Here is an 18,645-nt window from a genome sequence, read left to right as displayed (position 1 = left end):
TATGTCTATCAGAAATTTAGCGCTGATAAACTAATTGGCATTTAAAGGCATTATCTCCAAAAATGTATCCCAATGACCGAAGTGATAAATAGGTCAGGCATAGCACATTCTCTCTCAGATGCATGTGGAAATATTATTGTGACGCAATACCCTGCAAAGTCTTGCAGGATCATGCATATTCAATTAAGACAATTAATTACTCATGTCATGTCCTATGTGTTGTGTTTGTACCCATGGAGAAAAGCTCTGGGCCTAATCACCAAGGAGACGGTACACGCTTGCAATCCACACCGCCGCGTGCCGGATCTGCGCTAACAAAGCTGTCTGTATATGGCCAGACCCTTTACCGTACCCCTTTCTGTACTGATGCTAAATTCAGATTTCCGGTAGGGATTATTCTGGGATGCTAAGACTTCCTAACCTAATTCGCCCTGCTGACCCTAGGACAAGCTTTAAACAGATATCCTCATTGGTCATAAATGCATGATCATAACTAATCAGGAATGTCTTGCGAGCCACCCATATTTCTTCCAACACATTAAGTTCAAACTGTTTATCATGTTGGCAAAAAAATTACAATGAAGTTACTTAACAGATGGTGTAGTTAAATGGTATGCGGTTTTGGCAAGAAAGTTGCGACCGTTCCTATGATTCCGAGAGCGGGTCACCGCCTTCTGTATTTGCGGTCAGCTGTAAAAATACATGTATGTTATTTTACATTGTTTTATTAATCAAACTTCAGAAGATAAGCCCAAATTCCAAGCACGTCTCAAGGCATTATTCGAATCACCCATACATTCTACAAAATGATAAAACATTCAAAACAGTGCGTGTGCATTATTTGCGGCAGCCCTCTAAGCACTAAAAAACGAATGAATGTGATATGCATGCAAATACCTTTACAAATGGAAAAGTAATTCTATTCACGATGCACTGTACTGGTCTGCTTGCATATAAATGGACAAAATGCACTTATACTCCAATGACTCCAAATTATGCTTATGGTATCTCGTCATGAAGAATGTCATACACGTGTATAAGAGGACATGATGCCATACACAGACTGCTTCAAACTGTCGCATTGTAAATGAATTTGTAAATCACCTTCCTATTCTGAGTCATTCCATTTGCAGAGGTAAGTAGAAGGTTTCCTTAAAAGCATAAAAAGTAATTTTTTACCATGTAAAGCAGTCTGCTTTTCTATGCATACTGACATTCTATCACTGAGAATATTCCATTTATTTACACGCTCTTCATTATTACATTGACAAGAATGCAGTAAATACCTCTCCTAATGTACGGTATCTGAGTATTATATATTTTCTAAAGAACAATCTCCTTTTATATCACATTTTATGATGCTCTTATCACACTAGGCGTAATTTGGCAGAAACGTTCGGTATTCCTCTTGTTGCATGTGATTTACATCCATGCTAACTTCATGTCATCTGTTGGAGAAAAAAAGCCGGTCTGAAAACAAACTTGCTTCAGCCACATACAATGTCGTAGATGTTTCAACGCCAAATGTGTCACTGAACATTCTGCACGACTTCATTCGTCTCCCTCGAATGTCTATGATCCACCATTTACGCTGTGTGCGAACTGGGCATTCTGCGACTACGGCTATTTACCCCTTGGTAAAAACCAATTAAAGCTGCAGGCCGCGTCCGAAACAGGCTTCTAGAACTACGGCTATGTATATATATTGTCGGCATGTTCCAACATATTTTTAATGGACAAACGATATAAACCTCCAGTCAGCAGCTGGACATGAAGCTATTTAAAACATCAAAGATGGCGAAAAGGAAAGACTTGTGGGATATTTTATGTTTTAGGAGCCCTGGACTCATAATGAAAGCATAGTCACAAATTAAATCACAAGTAAAGGCGCCTTATCAAATGTGCGTCAACAATTGCACCAAACGTACGGTAGCGTATCAGTCAAAATCGCTCCCAGAGCAATTTTGACGGCCAAAGTGAAACGCACGAACGCATCATGCAAGCGACGCACCCATGATGCATATTTATGGAAAGGCGCCCTAACAGAGAATAAACAGTGAATCTCTGTACGCTTATCGGCTCAATTTATGACCAGAGAAGCGAATGACCAGTAGCCCTAACTAGCTTGATTACATCCCGTCAAGCCAAGGTGTTACCAAACCGACCCCCGCGTACCAAACAATGCTATTTTAGCAAAGCAATGCATTTCTGTTATCGTTGTGGTAGGATGATACTGGTAGTGGTATGAATGATACATGGCATACACGGAACTACCTCATTGACCGATTGACCTACCGACTTACCAAAACGCAAAGATCAGCTTTCTCTATAGGGTTTAACTATATAACTCAGAGGCCAAGATATCGTGTTAGACTTGTTCCTGTGGTGTAAAATTCTCCTTCAGACTAGGCAAGGCCGAGCACGATAGAGGGTTGTTTACAAAACTTTTCGACCCCTGAGAACATGCTTTATCCCTGTATTTTTGGTGTCCTCAACAGTGTATCCTCAATCTGAACGTTTAATATACCAACGTGATTGTGCAAACACCTGTTCAGCAAAGAAAAGGAGGAAATAAAGGTCGTGACAAATACAGAAAACATTAGGCAGATACATACCCTCAGGAATATTTTCAGTGACTTCCAGGTGTTTTATCTCTGTGTTTCCCCCACGAGTGCTGATCATCTTGACATCAGTCGAGGCGTGCGGCTTGACAGGGCTCGCAAACCGGCGACGGATGCGGCCAAATGCTTGCTGAACCTATGGTACGAATCGCAGGTAACTGGTTGGTAAAAGGAAGAAACACTAAACAAAAAATAAGTAAAAAAATGCAGGCTGATTGCCCCCTGAGATATAAAAGAAAGGAGCACAGCAATCAGACAAACTCATTGCATGCCTGTTATCAAGGAATTCAAAGGTGAGGCTGCAATTTTGTCTCCAGAACCTCTAGTAAATTACTGAGTTTGATAGCAATTGAGTCCCGCCAATACCCAAACTCAAACTCGTGTTAGAGCTTTTACAGTATTCGGTTAGCCAAATACCTAAACAACACTGTGAAGACCGCTCTTAAAAATGACGATGATCGGGTAATCGGGTGATATGAATCAGGTAAGCCAACTCAAATCACAGAGAAGCTCCTAGCAATCGTAACAGCCGGATTTAAACGACTAAAAAAATTAAAAAAGTTTTAAGCGACTGGGTTTGCTTTCAAAGCAATTTGTAGAGAAACTCGAGTATTATAGAAAACGCGACGTCATGTTTTTTGCAGCGATATTGCAAATTAACAAAGCCTTTATTTTATACCAAATCTTTGTTTGTAGACGTTGCTCTCACAATAAAATCAATGATTCGATGATTGTATCTGCATAAAACACACCAGCACGACAGACTCCGCCCCGTGTTGACAATCTGTCTGTGAAATTTATGTGTGATGTTCTAAAACTGAAGGCTTTTGTTGTTAAACTTCAGACAGTATTTTTTAAGCCGTCTGAAGATCTCACCTCTTCAGTATTCAAGCAGTGTAAGACAAAGACGAACACGCCCTAAGGTGCAAAGAGAGAAAATAAAGAAACCAGATCTAAATCAATTATCATCTTCCTGTTTCCTGATGCACGCGATTGACTCCTTAATACAATTATATTGAAAAAAAAGTTCATTGCATTTCCCGATAGTCACAAAACCTGTCTATATATACCTGTGATGAGTTCAGAATGACGAAGAGATAATAGAAGACCAATTTGAAGTCACCAGATGCATTGACGCCTAACCCAAAGAGCCAGGTAAAGCCCATGACCGGTTGAACAATCAACAGTGCCCTCGTGAAAATTCTGGGAGGAAAAAAATCATAACAGCAGTCCTAGGTTCACAAACCCCAAGTCACTTTTGTTAAAATAAACCTAAGCTGACATTTGTACTACCTATAACCACATAATGGTGAAATTAGAAGCCTTTTTCCTTGAAAGCAAAATGAGTTTTCTTTATAGCTTTTGAACGGTTCTTAGCCAACCAGAACGTTCTTTTTTTGGATAGTAAAATCATGTTTTGGGTTCGAGTTCCCTAAAGATTACCGGTAACAAGGATCACAACGAATGAGCACGAAACAAACATGAAAACAGATACACTCAAACTCACGTCTGCAAAAATCCCTGTTTATAATTAGATGAAAAATTGAGGTCCTAAATATGTACTGAATCTGTAAAGATTATGGTGACTGAAACTGCAATACTCTGTTTCTGCTGCCAATGTAGACTTTGGTGCAGCTATTCTACGATTGTACCTTATTTTGGCAACTTCGGACTTCCTTTTCACGGCTTGCAGTTTCAGTAATGCCTCTAATATGCCGATCAGAAAGACCACATTTACCTATATTAAAAAACACAGGTGAAATGGAATGTCAATTCATTAACAAAAGATTAGTAACCTCAATTTTCTAACTTTTTTTGCGTATCTCTGATGTAATATGATCGCAGTGGTGTGCGTGAGTTAAACAACTTTCAGCACATAATTGAGTGACAGCAACGGGAGAAAATTGCAATTCTGAAAAAACCCAGTGAATTAAAACGATCAATATTTGGAAGAAATCGGCAAGTTTATCTTACCACCATAACGAAGATGACGGGAGCAATAAATGCCCATGTACTTTCGCCACTGAGCCAGCATCTTGGATAGAAATGAGTTTTTAGTTAGTTTTAACTGTACAATGTACATTTCATTTCTTCAGTTCTGCGGCAGACATCGTCAGCTCGCAAAACAGCTGACCCGTAGGTTTACACATCTAAGCTCACAACAAGCTAAGTCATTACTTTAAAGCAACAGTGGGATAACACTTGAATGTCGATTAACAATGCAGTCTTACCCTTGATTGATTGTTGACGAAAGCCTATTGGCGAGGTAAGACAATACCCGCAAACGAAAAAAATGACACAGTTAAGACGCGAAAGCGCACAACTGAGATGCGATTTCCTAAAATTTATGCTGACCTTTGTAGATATTTCAAAATCTGCACTAGAAAAATTGATTATTGCCACTCACTGACAGTAGACAAGAAGGCAAATGACCCGTCCTGGTTAAATGCAGTGAAACTGCAAATGGCTCTTATGTAACTTACTTGTTTTCCGTGCCATAACTATCCTCAGCTGAGACGAGGGTTATTACAAGCAGAGGGGCTGGTGTACCTGGAATGTACGGTTAGGTGTTGAAATAACACAGGATGCTTATTTGAAATCATGGTTGTTGCTATGTAGTAACTGTTTTTTTACTCGAAATTCAATATTAGTGATTACCAAAACTTTAAATAAATATGAAATGCAGTCTTTAGAAAATTGCAATCGTTGCCCAATTCATTTCAGTAAATTCAGTAAACAAAAGTGCCCTCAATAATGTATGAACATTATACTTCATTCTCTCTGGCCTAGAAGAGCAATAACCTCAGTGACTTATTCTACCAAATTAGGAAACCTGCATTTTTTTGATTTAAAAATATTTGGCAAAACAGCAAGCCAAACCAATTTTTGGGACTTTCACATTTTGTATCTGACAAACAAAATTTAAGACTTTTCTACATCTCAAACCACGTCTGAATCACTTGGCTTTGGCCTGAACCTACCTACAACTCCATGGGAACTAGCCAAAGCCACTACCACAGTCTCCTGCGCTGCCAAGTATTTTGACAAGGCTTTACATAAATTTAGTCAATCATTCTCAATGTGACTAAGATGCAAAACATAAGCTCTCTTTCTGTTCGAAATAAGGATAGGAAATATACAGTGAAAACGAAGCGGTGGTCAGGTTTCTGCACTCACCCCAACCTGCCAACAAGGGCTTCCAACGGCGAACTTCTCGGTGAAACGCAAACCTGGCACTGACGAGGAGCAAGGCGCCCTCTATCAACATCCAGCTGAACGAAGCCAGCAGAAAGTAGTGTAGCAACACTGCGACAGCCTTGCAGGTGGTCTTCTGCAGGGTGATAAAAGAAGCCCCAAAGCTGACCACCCTCGCTGTTAAGAATTGATATTTTTAAGCAAAATAGGCTTCTGAATGACGTAACAGCATAAAATAAGTTTTTTTTAAAGGGATTTGGTCAAGGTGGTTTGCACTGTAGGTCTATAGTGGATGGGGGGAAGGGATTAATGTACATTGTATGCTGAAGGTGTCCCTCGTTCAAATCCTAAAATTTAATTTTGCTGTCTTTCTACTTCTTTTTCATTTTTATCCAGTTGGAAAAGATCACTTTCGAAAGGTTAGTCAATTCCCTGCTCAATTAATGTTGTGTAGCTTTAAATTCCGTTTTATTCAACGCGTTACCCATATCACATAATACGATAATATATGACTTCCATGTTTCGAATGTGGGCATTTGGATAAAAAAACCAGATTGTTGATGACATGCGTAGTTCAATCATGTGCAAACAGCACGATGGTTTGTCCCTTGACAGCATGTCACTCTTTGTGATAGTAACGCAAGAACCATCCTAGAAAGTGTTGTGGTTACCCGTTTCGTAAAGGCTAGATCATTCAAATAATATAATGTGAACAGAACTCACTCCTCACAAAGGATATCATAATGTCGAAAGAACTCACTACTCACAAAGGATATCGAATAAAAACTGCATGAACAAACTCCTTGATCTTCTTGAATTGTAAACTCGCTCACTCTGCCGAACAGTTTTGATTAATTCGAACAGAGAGTAACCCATTGCTTATGGGACATCGCCCTAAAGCATCTATCGCTGGTTGGATATTCTTGTCGATCTTCTGTCATTATTGGCAACCTTGGCCATAGACATTAGGCAAGAGAGGGAATTTAGCGTATTATTAACTACCATCGTCATTAATGTACTTACGTTTGACACACGGGCGTCGATTCCCGTCAGGAAAATGAGCTGTGACACCAGCAACGCAACAGACAAGTTGGTATGGACCATCCCACGTTCAGTCTTGTACATCCTTGTACGAGAAAAATATGAATTAGAAATCCTGCTACGCATGCACATTCATAGATATACCGTTTTCCGACATGGATATTTTAGCTAATGGTGCATCAACATCATCTAGGCAGCTGCTAACATAAACCTTGCACAAGGTAGTGTCCCGTGCTTCTGAAAATTCGGAAATCAATGTAATGGGACGCTTAGATGTGACGAAAACTGCTCTTTCGCATTTATTTTCTGTTCAAAATTGTGCTACAAGTCGGCCCCAATTGGCTGTCTCGTTGGACCACATAAAAATGTGTATTTGCACACACATACCGTAAGATTTTAATATATTTCGGGCTTAGGGAAAGAGTGACACTAAGCTGTCAGAAATTGAATGGCTGTCTTCATAGTAGACACGCACGCTTAAAAATCGACGACACGGATTATAGGGCCAAGACACGAGATCACAGACCGATTAGGCCTAAAGAAGGGACTTTTGTAAATTTCGATACACCTCTAATCAGAACAAACGATTGTCATCCTGCAAGAATTCCTAGAATTTCTTTTTTTTCCGATCCTGGGAATAGGCCCCTGGGGTTCATTAAACAACTGCAATTGCCAACAGGTACACATTGGCACACTGGTTGTACACGTTTTGCAGATATGGGTGCTTGCAAACCAGACAGGTTGGATATAGAATTAGAGAGGGGGTCGGTATCTTAAACCCCTTCTGGTTCGCAGGTACCAGTTCAGTCCCTATACTGGTTTGTTGCTGCCATCATCAGTCACACTAGGGTGGAGGTAATATATAAAGGTTTCTTCTTCGATCGGAAAGCAATTCATTTTTGCATGGGACAATGACATCGGTTGTGAAGAATTATATTCTTTAAATTGTGCATTTCTATCGTTGTAAGTACTGTAATAAACAGGTCAGTCGAAAAAGCACCTCACTTACTTCAGGACTGCGTAGATGACCAGCGTCAATGTCAGGCAGGCGATGGAAAGTGAGCCTCCAAGAATGGATAAGATATTCAAGGCTTTCTCGTCTCCCGGGGAGAGGGATTCCTACCAAATAAAGCAAAAGCATCTGGAGATAGAGACAAGCTTGTGCTGGGTCTCATGTATTTTGGGGGATCTGACCCAATTTGTGCTATTCCGTCAATGACTCTCGACAACAGAGGGACATAGGATTACTCAGTTGAGCCAAAAACACATCGTGGTTATTCAGCAAACCTACCTGATGCCTTTCATGTTTCTTGCGACTTCAATGACATCGGTCCCATCTTATTCGAAATAAGGGCTTACAAAAACCTTCAGATGCCTTATGTTATCAACCATATTATGGCAGTGAATATCGATACTTACAGTTGGCATATTCGTATATGAATATTCATTGAATATGAGACACTGCCTGTAGTTTGGTTACTGCCTATGGCAGTATCCCACATAGTATTTTGCTCTCTGAGGGCATTTTATGTGTGGTTCTGGCATTTCCCCCTTCATGCTCTTTGACCATCCAACATTTTCTCATGTAATTATTCTGAAAGAAAAGGTGTCCGCAGACACTGCACAACTGACCATAATTGAAAAGCTTCATCCCATAGGCTTGTTTATAGGCCTAATTTAAGAATTGTAACAGACTGCAGCTCAAGCTAAGATACCCTGGGATATCACCATCGGTCGAATATTGCCTGAGTACCAGAAGGAGGATAGGTCCCTTAGCCCTAATTTACAATCGAAAATTGTGTGTGCTATAATTATGTATAAGGGTCGGCAAATTTCAAAAACCATGCACTATGATTATAATGAAGTGGTACGTCCTTTCTGCAGAGTTAATGTGCGCATCAATCATTTACGAAATAAAAAGTACTGGTAAAAGTGGGATTATCATTTAGAGAAGGTAACTGAAGTGAAACTGTTGTCGGTTTTGGTTATCTGTACAAGCAAATTTCTAAAGGAAAAAAGGTTGCACCCGTATCAACAGATAGCCGGACTAGCACAAAATCAGGTGATTTTTGAAAATATTCTCTATTCCGAAAAAATGTACCAGCTGATCATTGCGTGACATTTCTGGAAAAAATGGCAATGCCTCTCTCAAACAATAATTCCATTTTACAATACTTCCCATAAAATGCATTCCATGAATGACTGAATAAAAAACCATTCGGGTATTTAGCTTAATCATGATTGTTGGAAATCAAATTGTTAGTCGGTCGTGTTTGTCGTTCATAACAATATCAGCCAGCATGCGGCGTCGTTTTACAATTACAATGTATACGTAATGCTGAGCCTGTTCACCGTTGGCCGCGATCCAGCGTGCCGCGCTGATTCGGCCTGGATACGACGCTTGATCGTGGGCTGTTCAGGATCGGGTTTCGGTGACCGCCTAATGACTTTGTCAACCTGACTCTGGATGGATATTCACACAGGCAACAAGTGCACTGCATATTCATATATGTCCGTGCAGAGCGCCAATAGCAGCTCACGCTACTTTCAGACTCATTTATTTTATACATCCTTTTTAGGGAGTCGGGTTGGCAAGGTAGTTATTTCCTCGCCTTCCACCTCCGTGGTCCCAGGTTCGATTCCCGGCCTTGTCCGTAGGCTATGTGGATTAGGTTTTCAGTCCCTGCCTGACTCCGTGGGTTTTACCCTGACTATTCCTCTGGGGTTTTCCTCCCACCTCTCAAACTGTTACTGCTTTTTATTGTCTCCTCTTTACTGATGTTGGTGCATGAAGGTCGTTTTGTGGGTGCCCGAGTCGCCCTTGTATGCCATCAGCTCAACCATGTTTAAATGTATTCATTGTTCCATGCTTAATGTCCTCATTGTACAGCGCATTTGAACATATCTATATGGAATTTGCGCTTTATAAATGAAAGAATTATACAGAAGGATGTCTATATTTGAACGGTGCCAGTTTCTTTAATCTTGCATTAATATCCTTTTCAATACGACGCTTTTATTGTAAATTATCTTTTTAAAATAATGTGCACACCCTTTTCAATGAACGAGACTGTGGTTTTTGCTAATAAACGCCCAACTGCCCAATGAACTGCCCGTAAAATAAATATTCATATAATCGGGATTCTTAGCCAATCAGAGTGTTGCGTCCAATTTTGATAGGAAGCCCCATACGTTGCGCATAAAAGGGCTAGCAGATTGTTCAAGTAGGTAACTGGGCACCGCCGAACACGCATATTGGGGAGCAAGGTTGCACTGACCGTTTCCGCGTGTTATTAAACTGCACGCCAAACCACGCGTTCGTGCATCGCAAGGACGGTGGACTACACTCGGCCAATTACTGACTTGATTTCAGGTCTACTATTTCTCTGACAGTATTAGGTGTAACAATAAACGTAAATTACGGAAGCGTAAGTAGGACATGACATGAACAAAAAATTGGGCCTGCTATTTCGCCCGGCGAAACAGTAATCCGCCCGGGCGAAATAGAAGGCAGAATTTTTTTTCAGTTATGTCCTATGTACGCTTCCGTAGTAAATAGATAGCGCTTGTCTTTGAATAAATAATGATACCTCATTCGGACTGAACTGCATTAGCACAGCGAAGCTGGTCAGGTGATTACACGAGCATGTGGTTGAATTAGCGCTCTCCTTGGCAACTGTGCACCCCTCACTAGACCACACCCCTTCATTGGTCTCACTGGCAACAGTATCAGAACAAAAAAGGTGCGAGTGAAAAGGTCAAATTAAAGGTGAAAAAAATAAAACAAATGAAATAAAACTGCAAGCTATGCTCAAATATAAACTAACATAAAAAACTGCGAACCAAAGCCACGCACTAAAACAAAAGTCCAAAAACCAACCCCCTTAAAGTGAGAATAAAACCTCTTACACAGAGAATCCCAAAGAAAAAACAATCGCTGTTATTGAAACCAAGCAAAAAGTTCACATTTGAAAACAATCCAATTGAAACCAAAACGAAATTAAAGGTGAAAAAATGAAAATGAACACATTATTTGGGTGGTCGTAATACAAAAATAGTAGAAATAATCCCTGGTCAAACAGGTAGCACAAAGTAGGCACATTGGCCCCTAGGAAGCTTTGGCCTGAAGCTTGCTGAAGTCGTTGATGGATAGGTAATACTCACTTATTGGTAATCTTCCAAAATGTACACGCCCTTTTCCCAGTGATCACCTAAGGGAAAACGTTTTAAGGAGCTTTTATTTCATGTACTGCAATGGCACAATGAAACATACCGATTGATTTCAGTGGAAACCTCAGCCACTGGCAGTGAAGAGGTCATACCGATTCAAATCCAGAAAGACAATATCCATTACTAATAAAGTCAATTACTATATTGTAGCAAAAAAAAAAAAAAAAAAAAAAAAAAAAAAAACCAAAAAAAGCAACCCGTATTGAAGAAACCGCTGTGACACTGTAAATACAAGACCCATTATGAACGCATATTTCTGTTGATTGTAAACAATCAAAATTCAACACCTTTTTGCAAATAAACTCGTTTCAGTGTTCACCAAAATATACCATTGTGTCTAAATTTATTACAACATCAACACGTATTTGTTTAGCTATATGTTATTAAAATACAGCAGGTTACATGAAATTGGCAAATTGCAAGCAATAAAACTGCATACTCTCAAAACCCACAAAGATGGCAAAAGCCTGTCGCAACTCGGCGCTTCCAGTCTTAACAGAGTTTTGTTCGAAAATTAAGTCTCAAGTTTCATTGGACATTTTTACCCTTATCAAAGTTTAGACTGCAATTCAAATAAATAAATTTCCATTACATTAAATCTACTTCCTCCACGTGGCAAATGCAAGGGCTACTAGACGTGGCATACCTTTAAAGCAAAGCTTGTGTCATGCATGCCACTACGAGAAAGAAACAAGACAATAAAAAGGAAAGAAACAAAACACAAACGGGGAAAACACGTCACATGCATAAATGAACATCTAATAAAATAATGAATGAGAGGACTACGGCAGGGGCTACAGACTTGATCACACAATTAACTAGGACCCTAGGGACTAGGACGCATGAAATGTATTACATAAAATAAGATTTAGGATTCTGCTTGAAAGTGTTATAAAACCATGAACATAGGCCTATGATTGAAATCGGTAAGCTATTAAATAGTTTAGTTCCGGAATATTTGTATTGAAAAGTAGATGTTCTATGTTGAGGTGTATAAGTTACAGTGTAGCGTAAACATTTGTGAATGGTTATTGGGAAGTAGATGGTTAATTAAAATACTTATACATGGATGATGCTCGTTCATATTTATTCCAATTTGTGAGCCCTATAAGGTGCCCTAGTTGAACCCGACTTTCATTGTCCCGAAAATTCCCTGCATGATTGCATGGTTTTCTGACGGCAGCCAGATCATTATGCACATAAAGCCACTCCTAAATTTCATACTTTTTTGCGTGGGCAATCAACGTTTACTGAAATTCCACCCTCAGATGGTATTGAATTCCACGTCAAGATGATGTGCATTTCCCAATTTGAATCTGATGGCTAGCCATACGTTTATCAACCACTAGTGCCCAAAATATGACTTTGGGCGTGGAAAGACAGACCGAGTACTTTACCTGATTGTGTTGTAGTTGCAACTCGATAGGATTGTCCTGAAAGGAGAACAGTTCAGCTCCAGTGTCCTGTAGAGCCAGGACGATAGACACGACGTCTGTGACTAGGATGACATGAAGATCATTGGCCCTACTCGCGTCCAGGCCTGTGTCGCTTGAGAACTCTGACACTGACAACGGTAATGACGTTGTGTTGGCAAGGTCTGATGACCGCACCACTGCTAGAGCACCTATGATATTCAGTAAAAGAAAAACAAAAGGCATGGCCTAGGAATGACAAGATTGCTGCCTCCAAGATAAAATGATGTCGGTGTCACTGTTGATGTTTTCGTCCTGTTCAGTCGTTGATCTCATGGATTTTGCTGATTGAAGGCACAGCCCACCAATTGCAGCTATCCAAACTGAATGACGAGATTATTGGTGAAAGTATGAACGGTTTGAAGATTATGATGGGACTGAATACCCTGTGAAACCGTTCTTTCTGGCGAGCTGTCTTTTTATAGAAGAAAACAATGCTAGACGCATATTTTGAAAATTGTTATTAAAAGCACGAACGGGCGTTGAAACGACACATGCGCGCACGGTTACTTTAACTCGTCGGTTCAGTCTCAGATGTCCGACGAATGAAAAACTTGCTTCTTTATATTTATATTTTTTCTGATATCTATGAGTTTAGTGAGTGATATCACCTGGCTGTATATGTGAGAGTGAATCCCAGACGCTGAATTCAGGTGCAATTCAAAACGCGACTCAGCAACCTTTATTTGAAATTTAAATTCTAGAAATCAGTGATTCCCCGGATTATACAGATGAAACTTCTTCAGGTTCGGGTAATTTGGTGCCTCAAAGGAACATTATGCACAATTGACAAATAATGGACACTATCTTTAAGGCAGTAGCAAACTTTGGAACGAAAATCCACTGCCACAAGACACACTGTATAAGTGATTCTCATAGCTGGTTTCGAATAGCCTGCAAATTCCCTGACCAGAGAATATGTGTAGCTCTGTTCGCTGGTTCACGAGCAGGAAATTGTAGATCTAAGTGAGTAGATACGTCCCTCTTTTTTTTGTCGTATTTTCCCCTTGATTCCATTTTTATTCACGAAGGTCTTCTTTATATTCAATAATGTATCCCAGTGCCTGTTGAGCCTTTAAAAAGACGCATTTCTGATATCGTGTGAAAAATATTTCGAATGCCTGAAAGCTCCAGCAGAATCGATCGAAAATATCTAGATTTACATACATGACGTGTTTGGTGAACATAAAACATCTTGAGGTAAATTTATTTTTGTGTGCTTTTCCGCAATTAAAACTCTTTTAAACATTCAAGCTGTAACTCTTTCTTTGAGGGATTCTGTAATATATTAATGCATTTTTGAGCAAATGTTTTGTGTCTTGTTTTGGCAGAACATGTTATTATCAATATAAACAACACCACCTAGTGATCAGTTTCTCAGCTGTTATCATCCACGGTTGGTTTCAGACCTACAATTGATGGGCACTATGTAATGACATTATAATTGGGTGATCGAGATAATTAATTAAGGCCAACATTACACAAGTATTCTGCAGTTACAGTCATTAGGAACACGTTTTCAGAGAAGGGGTTCTTCCTGCATTCATCGCATCATATTTTTAATATTGAAAGTGTTATGTATTTAGGGAACTTTATATTCAATATTGCCTAGATTTTCCCGTGGTAAAACAGAAAAAGCTGGAGTATTTTCCTGATAATCAAGGCTCAACAATATGACACATCGCTGACGTTGAAATATTTTGTATTACCGATTCTGCCCTTCAGCGCTTTGCACGGTAGCAACAGCTTAAACCCTCCTGGGCCCACTTTGGTCCTGTGAGGGGCGGATATCGAAGCCAGTGAGCAAACGTTACAACTCAGTGACTCTGCAAGAACAAAACAAAAAAGTTCTACCAAGTACCAACTTGAAATGTACATTCGGCAGTAACAACAGTACAATGTTTCCGCTTGAAAATGGGCTATATTTTATAATACCTTCACATGCTCTTCATTGATCGGCTGAAGTTATAATTTTGGAAAAATCTCAATTAATTTTGTCGTTTGCTTCAGCGTACATTTTACTATTGTCTGCGGACTGTAGGATTCCGCAACGTTTTTCATAAAATAATGGCATCATTTAGAAGTAAAATAAAAGCTCTGCAGACATATTATGGATAAAGAAGGAATTGACGTCATGGATTCAATCAACATGGCGGGCATGCGCAGAATCACATCGAAATTTCCGCGACTGGAGCAATATTTTACGTGGGTCACGGGTTCAATACTGGAGACGGTAGGAGAAATGCAGTGGCACAATTTCAAGGGATGCAGTTACCAAAAACATGTCACTGTTTGCTACTCAGTATGAAGTAGAGCATTGCATGATTTCATATAGAAACGACCTCTCTCTTTCTTTGTAAGTCTTGAATCACGGAGCATAAGAACTATTCTTTTAAAATGGTTATCCATGCGTCAGGCCACTGAACTACAAAAGGTCATAGAAAAATTGTCTCTGCCAATATGCGCGTCATCATTGATGAAGTATCTACCGATATCCATAAGCCCCACTGATCAAGTAGTTGGAAGTTCTGGCATAAAAGACTTCAGCAGTCATTATGAATCGGGTGAATGATTCAGTAATGGTAGAGAGCCAGGATACAAACAACAGTAATTGCTTTACCCGAGCGACCAACTGTATCGTCAGGCTCAGTATTTCTAAATAAATGAGATGTGAGGCAACTACAAATTAATTGGAACCTCGGGCGGTGTGCCAGTTTCATGTTTCATTTTATCCATCATTTTTCAAGCCTTCTTTTGTGTTCGTTGCAGACATTATCAATACTTAAGTGGCAGTATACTGCTATGCCAGGGAGCGAGGTAATATTCATTATACTCACATTCATGCACAATTTTTTTCGGCTTTCCAAAAGAGCACAATGCCATCTGTTCAAAAATTTACCGTATAAATTCATCCATTTGGTAGAATTTTCGAGATAAAATTATTTTGAATTTGCAACATATATTTGTTAATTTCAGTGAAACTCGATAGACCATTGGGGAAAAAACCCTATCCTAATCAATAGCGCCGGAGGTATATTTGTGACCTACCATTCCAAAACCAGACTGAAGTAAATAATTCGATGTGTGACATTTCCTTTCCCTCACGGTTGGGATTCATATTTATAAGTGATCTAAAGTAATATTTCTCTCTTTAGGAAGCTTTGGTGGATGTGAAAACTTGAAGTTTGAAAATTTGCCCTTTTAGTGAATAGTTTTTCCCCGACAATTATGGAAAATGTGTTCATGAATAAGCAAACAAAGCATTTGTTTTCCTGCAAAATAAAATGGCCGTTCAAAATCCTTGTTTCAGTATGACGTGATAACTTTATTACCATGAGGGTATATTCTGTGGTACAAAACGGCATGTGTTTTCCGTAATGGCACTGAATTTAGCATGTTTCTTCTCGTTTTAGCTCGAAGTCAAAGACATGTCCGCTTCTTGTAGTCCTTTTAATTCATCATCAATGTTATTCGCTATTGCATCAAATTTCCAGCGAAGTATTATTCAAGTTATTCCTTTTTAAGTATTGGAACTCAGCTAGATATTGGCAAAAAGTACAGTCAAAGGAATGTTTGATTGACGGACTACACGTTTGGATATGTGCATGACGACTAAACTACATTTACTCACATTTCTTTGTGCATAAGAACAAACACACGAATAATCTAATTCGTAATTCGACCATCAGAATTAGAGGCCACTACTGCGGTGGCACAATGCTCACCGACAGATGGTACGCGCGCGTTACATGCCTCTTCGACCAATAGGGTGTCGTGATTTGCCAAATGCAGTTATGGAATCTAATCGGATTAGTCTATAAGACCTGCAATACATTGATTAAAAAGTATAATGAACCGATCAAAGTTGTGTCATGATTTGTATAAGTCTGTATACTTTTTTAAAAATGAAAGCAGATTAAATGAACTTAAGTTATCTCGAATGAAAACAATGCTCGATTCGGCCTGTGCTACAATAGAAACTCGATTTTGTGCGAATTGGAATACACATTCGTAATAATAGGTAACGCAAGCGTATGGTAAAACCAAAAGCCTAATCGTGTATTCGTAATTCTTTAAATGACTCGATTTGAACATTTATTTATTTCAGTAATGAAGTGAAATCGATTGATCATTAATGCAGAACTGAAACCAGGATATAAGGTACATCGTTCTCAAACTCAGCGCCAAAGTTAAGGTGGACAATCACGGTCATTTGTATTTATACGGTAGGGCCTAAGGTAACATTGATTCGGGCAACCAATCAGCTAACGATAACAACGTTATGTGAAATGATACTGAGAGTCTCCCTGTAAATGCAACTAAAATGCTAACGTTCTATAGGTAGTACGTGTATGCCAATGGAACTGACAAAAAACCTTCCAAAGGAGGAAACATGGTAGAGCTTACCAGACTTGGTCAAGGTTATATTCTCCCTGGAGCCATTCTTTCTACAGTGCCTGATTAACTCACGGGCTCGTTTATCCATGATAGCGTAATCACTTTCCTTCTGAAAATTTAAAAGCAACACACTGGTGAAGACAAGTCCGTGAGATCGCTCAGTAAAAGCTTATTTATATACATAACATTAGGTTTAATACAGCTGACGAGAAGTAATTCTTTGCATAGAAGTTTACCAATATTCAGTGTAATACATCACTGAAGACAAGGACAACAAAACAAAAAAACAGACGACAAACAAAACAATACATTTGCACTCCAAAACCACGCCCATTATAAACGCGCCTATGCATTAATTATAAATATGTATCCGTATTAAATTAAACACTTTTTAAAAATAAGCGTATTTCAATGTTCAGAAGTACCACCCGATAATTATGTTTTTGTGTCTTGTTCTTAACATCTAAATGCGTCATTGTGTCTAAATCTATTAACACATCAACCTGTATCATTTAAAAAAATACACCATATAGTGCTTAGCTTGGGATTCATTAACACTGCAACACGTTCACAGGGTGTAAGCAGGAATGCGTGAGGACATCAACATTTGTTTTTACAGTTGTGGCGATTGGAAAATGTTGATTAAACCGAAATAATATTTTTGTCATGTGACCGGAATGCTGCTGGGCACGAAGGTTTTTATTTGCTGAACGTTTTGCATCAAGGTTCAAACACAGTGCCTAAAATACCGTGGGTCCCGCAGTAGGCACCATCGCCTTCCCACGAGGTGTACTCCAAGGTGCTGATGATGGATCGGTTGAGCTAGTGCTTAGACTTCTAATTATCGAGACAGTTGACTGCCACTTGGTTGTCACCTCAGTTTTTGCAAGCAAAGATTGAGTGCGGGAGGGGATGACAGTTGTCACGACGTCTGTCAAAGGTGCTGTTGAGGGCTTGGTTGAGCTTAAGTCTGGACTTAGTGCAGATACAGGTGTCAGAGTCTGTAAAATATGTGGAAACATGTAGCGCATTCATGGAGCATTTACACGTTACTGTCCTGGTAACGCCCAAAGAAATCGCAATCAAGAATATTTATGCAATAAATGTTCAGGGGCACTGATGTAAGATGATGCATTTGGATAGTTTCTAATGCAAGAGATTTTTTGGTACTGAAATATAAAGGCGATTAATGAATAATGCTATTAAGAAAATATATGTAAATAAGTTGAAAAAAAAAGAACAATAAGCTAAGGGGCACTTATAGAATACTTCCGAAGCCAGGGGCTTGGATACAGAACAAAAATGGAGACATAACTAAAACATTACAAAGATAAAACAATCGGACAAGCACAACTTCATAACACAAGGAATGAAGGCAAATAAAAGACTTAAAATTTATTAAAAAATCAAAATATAAAGTACACAAATCAATGGCAGAGGAAGTTAAAAAGAAAATAATAACAAACAATAATGCAACGATGAACAAATCCGGGAATTGGGTAAGAAATATGAATATGTTGCTGTACATAATTAAAATAAATGCAACATGCAATTACTACATAGAAGAGTAAATTTTACAGAACAAAAACGACAAATAAGTAGACAAAAAACAAAAAGAGCAAGGAAAACGAAGAACGCAGGAGCCATGAATTATTGCAGAAAGAGCAAGAAATTATGTTGTATACTGT

The 18,645-nt window shown here is 39.1% G+C and overlaps 1 protein-coding gene across 1 annotated transcript; it reads right to left on the bottom strand.

The window, feature by feature from the left end:
- Window positions 1-759: 759 nt before the first annotated feature.
- Window positions 760-18,081, bottom strand: LOC110986736 (adhesion G protein-coupled receptor D1-like). Its single transcript, XM_022248891.2, has 16 exons — window positions 17,707-18,081; window positions 16,967-17,066; window positions 14,269-14,385; window positions 12,485-12,711; window positions 11,022-11,068; window positions 10,448-10,574; window positions 7,867-7,976; window positions 6,840-6,942; window positions 5,799-5,952; window positions 5,105-5,171; window positions 4,596-4,656; window positions 4,274-4,359; window positions 3,692-3,824; window positions 3,498-3,539; window positions 2,616-2,757; window positions 760-1,448 (listed from the first exon to the last, which is right to left on the bottom strand). Exons 1-16 carry the CDS (start codon window positions 17,986-17,988, stop codon window positions 1,423-1,425), a joined length of 1,824 nt encoding a protein of 607 aa, XP_022104583.2. The 5' UTR covers window positions 17,989-18,081; the 3' UTR covers window positions 760-1,422.
- Between the last annotated feature and the right edge of the window lie 564 nt (window positions 18,082-18,645).

Source organism: Acanthaster planci, linkage group LG02 (genome assembly GCF_054643075.1).
Source record: "Acanthaster planci isolate LZ-2023a linkage group LG02, COTS_SCS, whole genome shotgun sequence".
Taxonomy (NCBI): Eukaryota; Metazoa; Echinodermata; class Asteroidea; order Valvatida; family Acanthasteridae; genus Acanthaster; species Acanthaster planci.
Note: the sequence above shows the minus strand (reverse complement) of the source record. Positions and strands in the feature narration are given on the sequence as shown.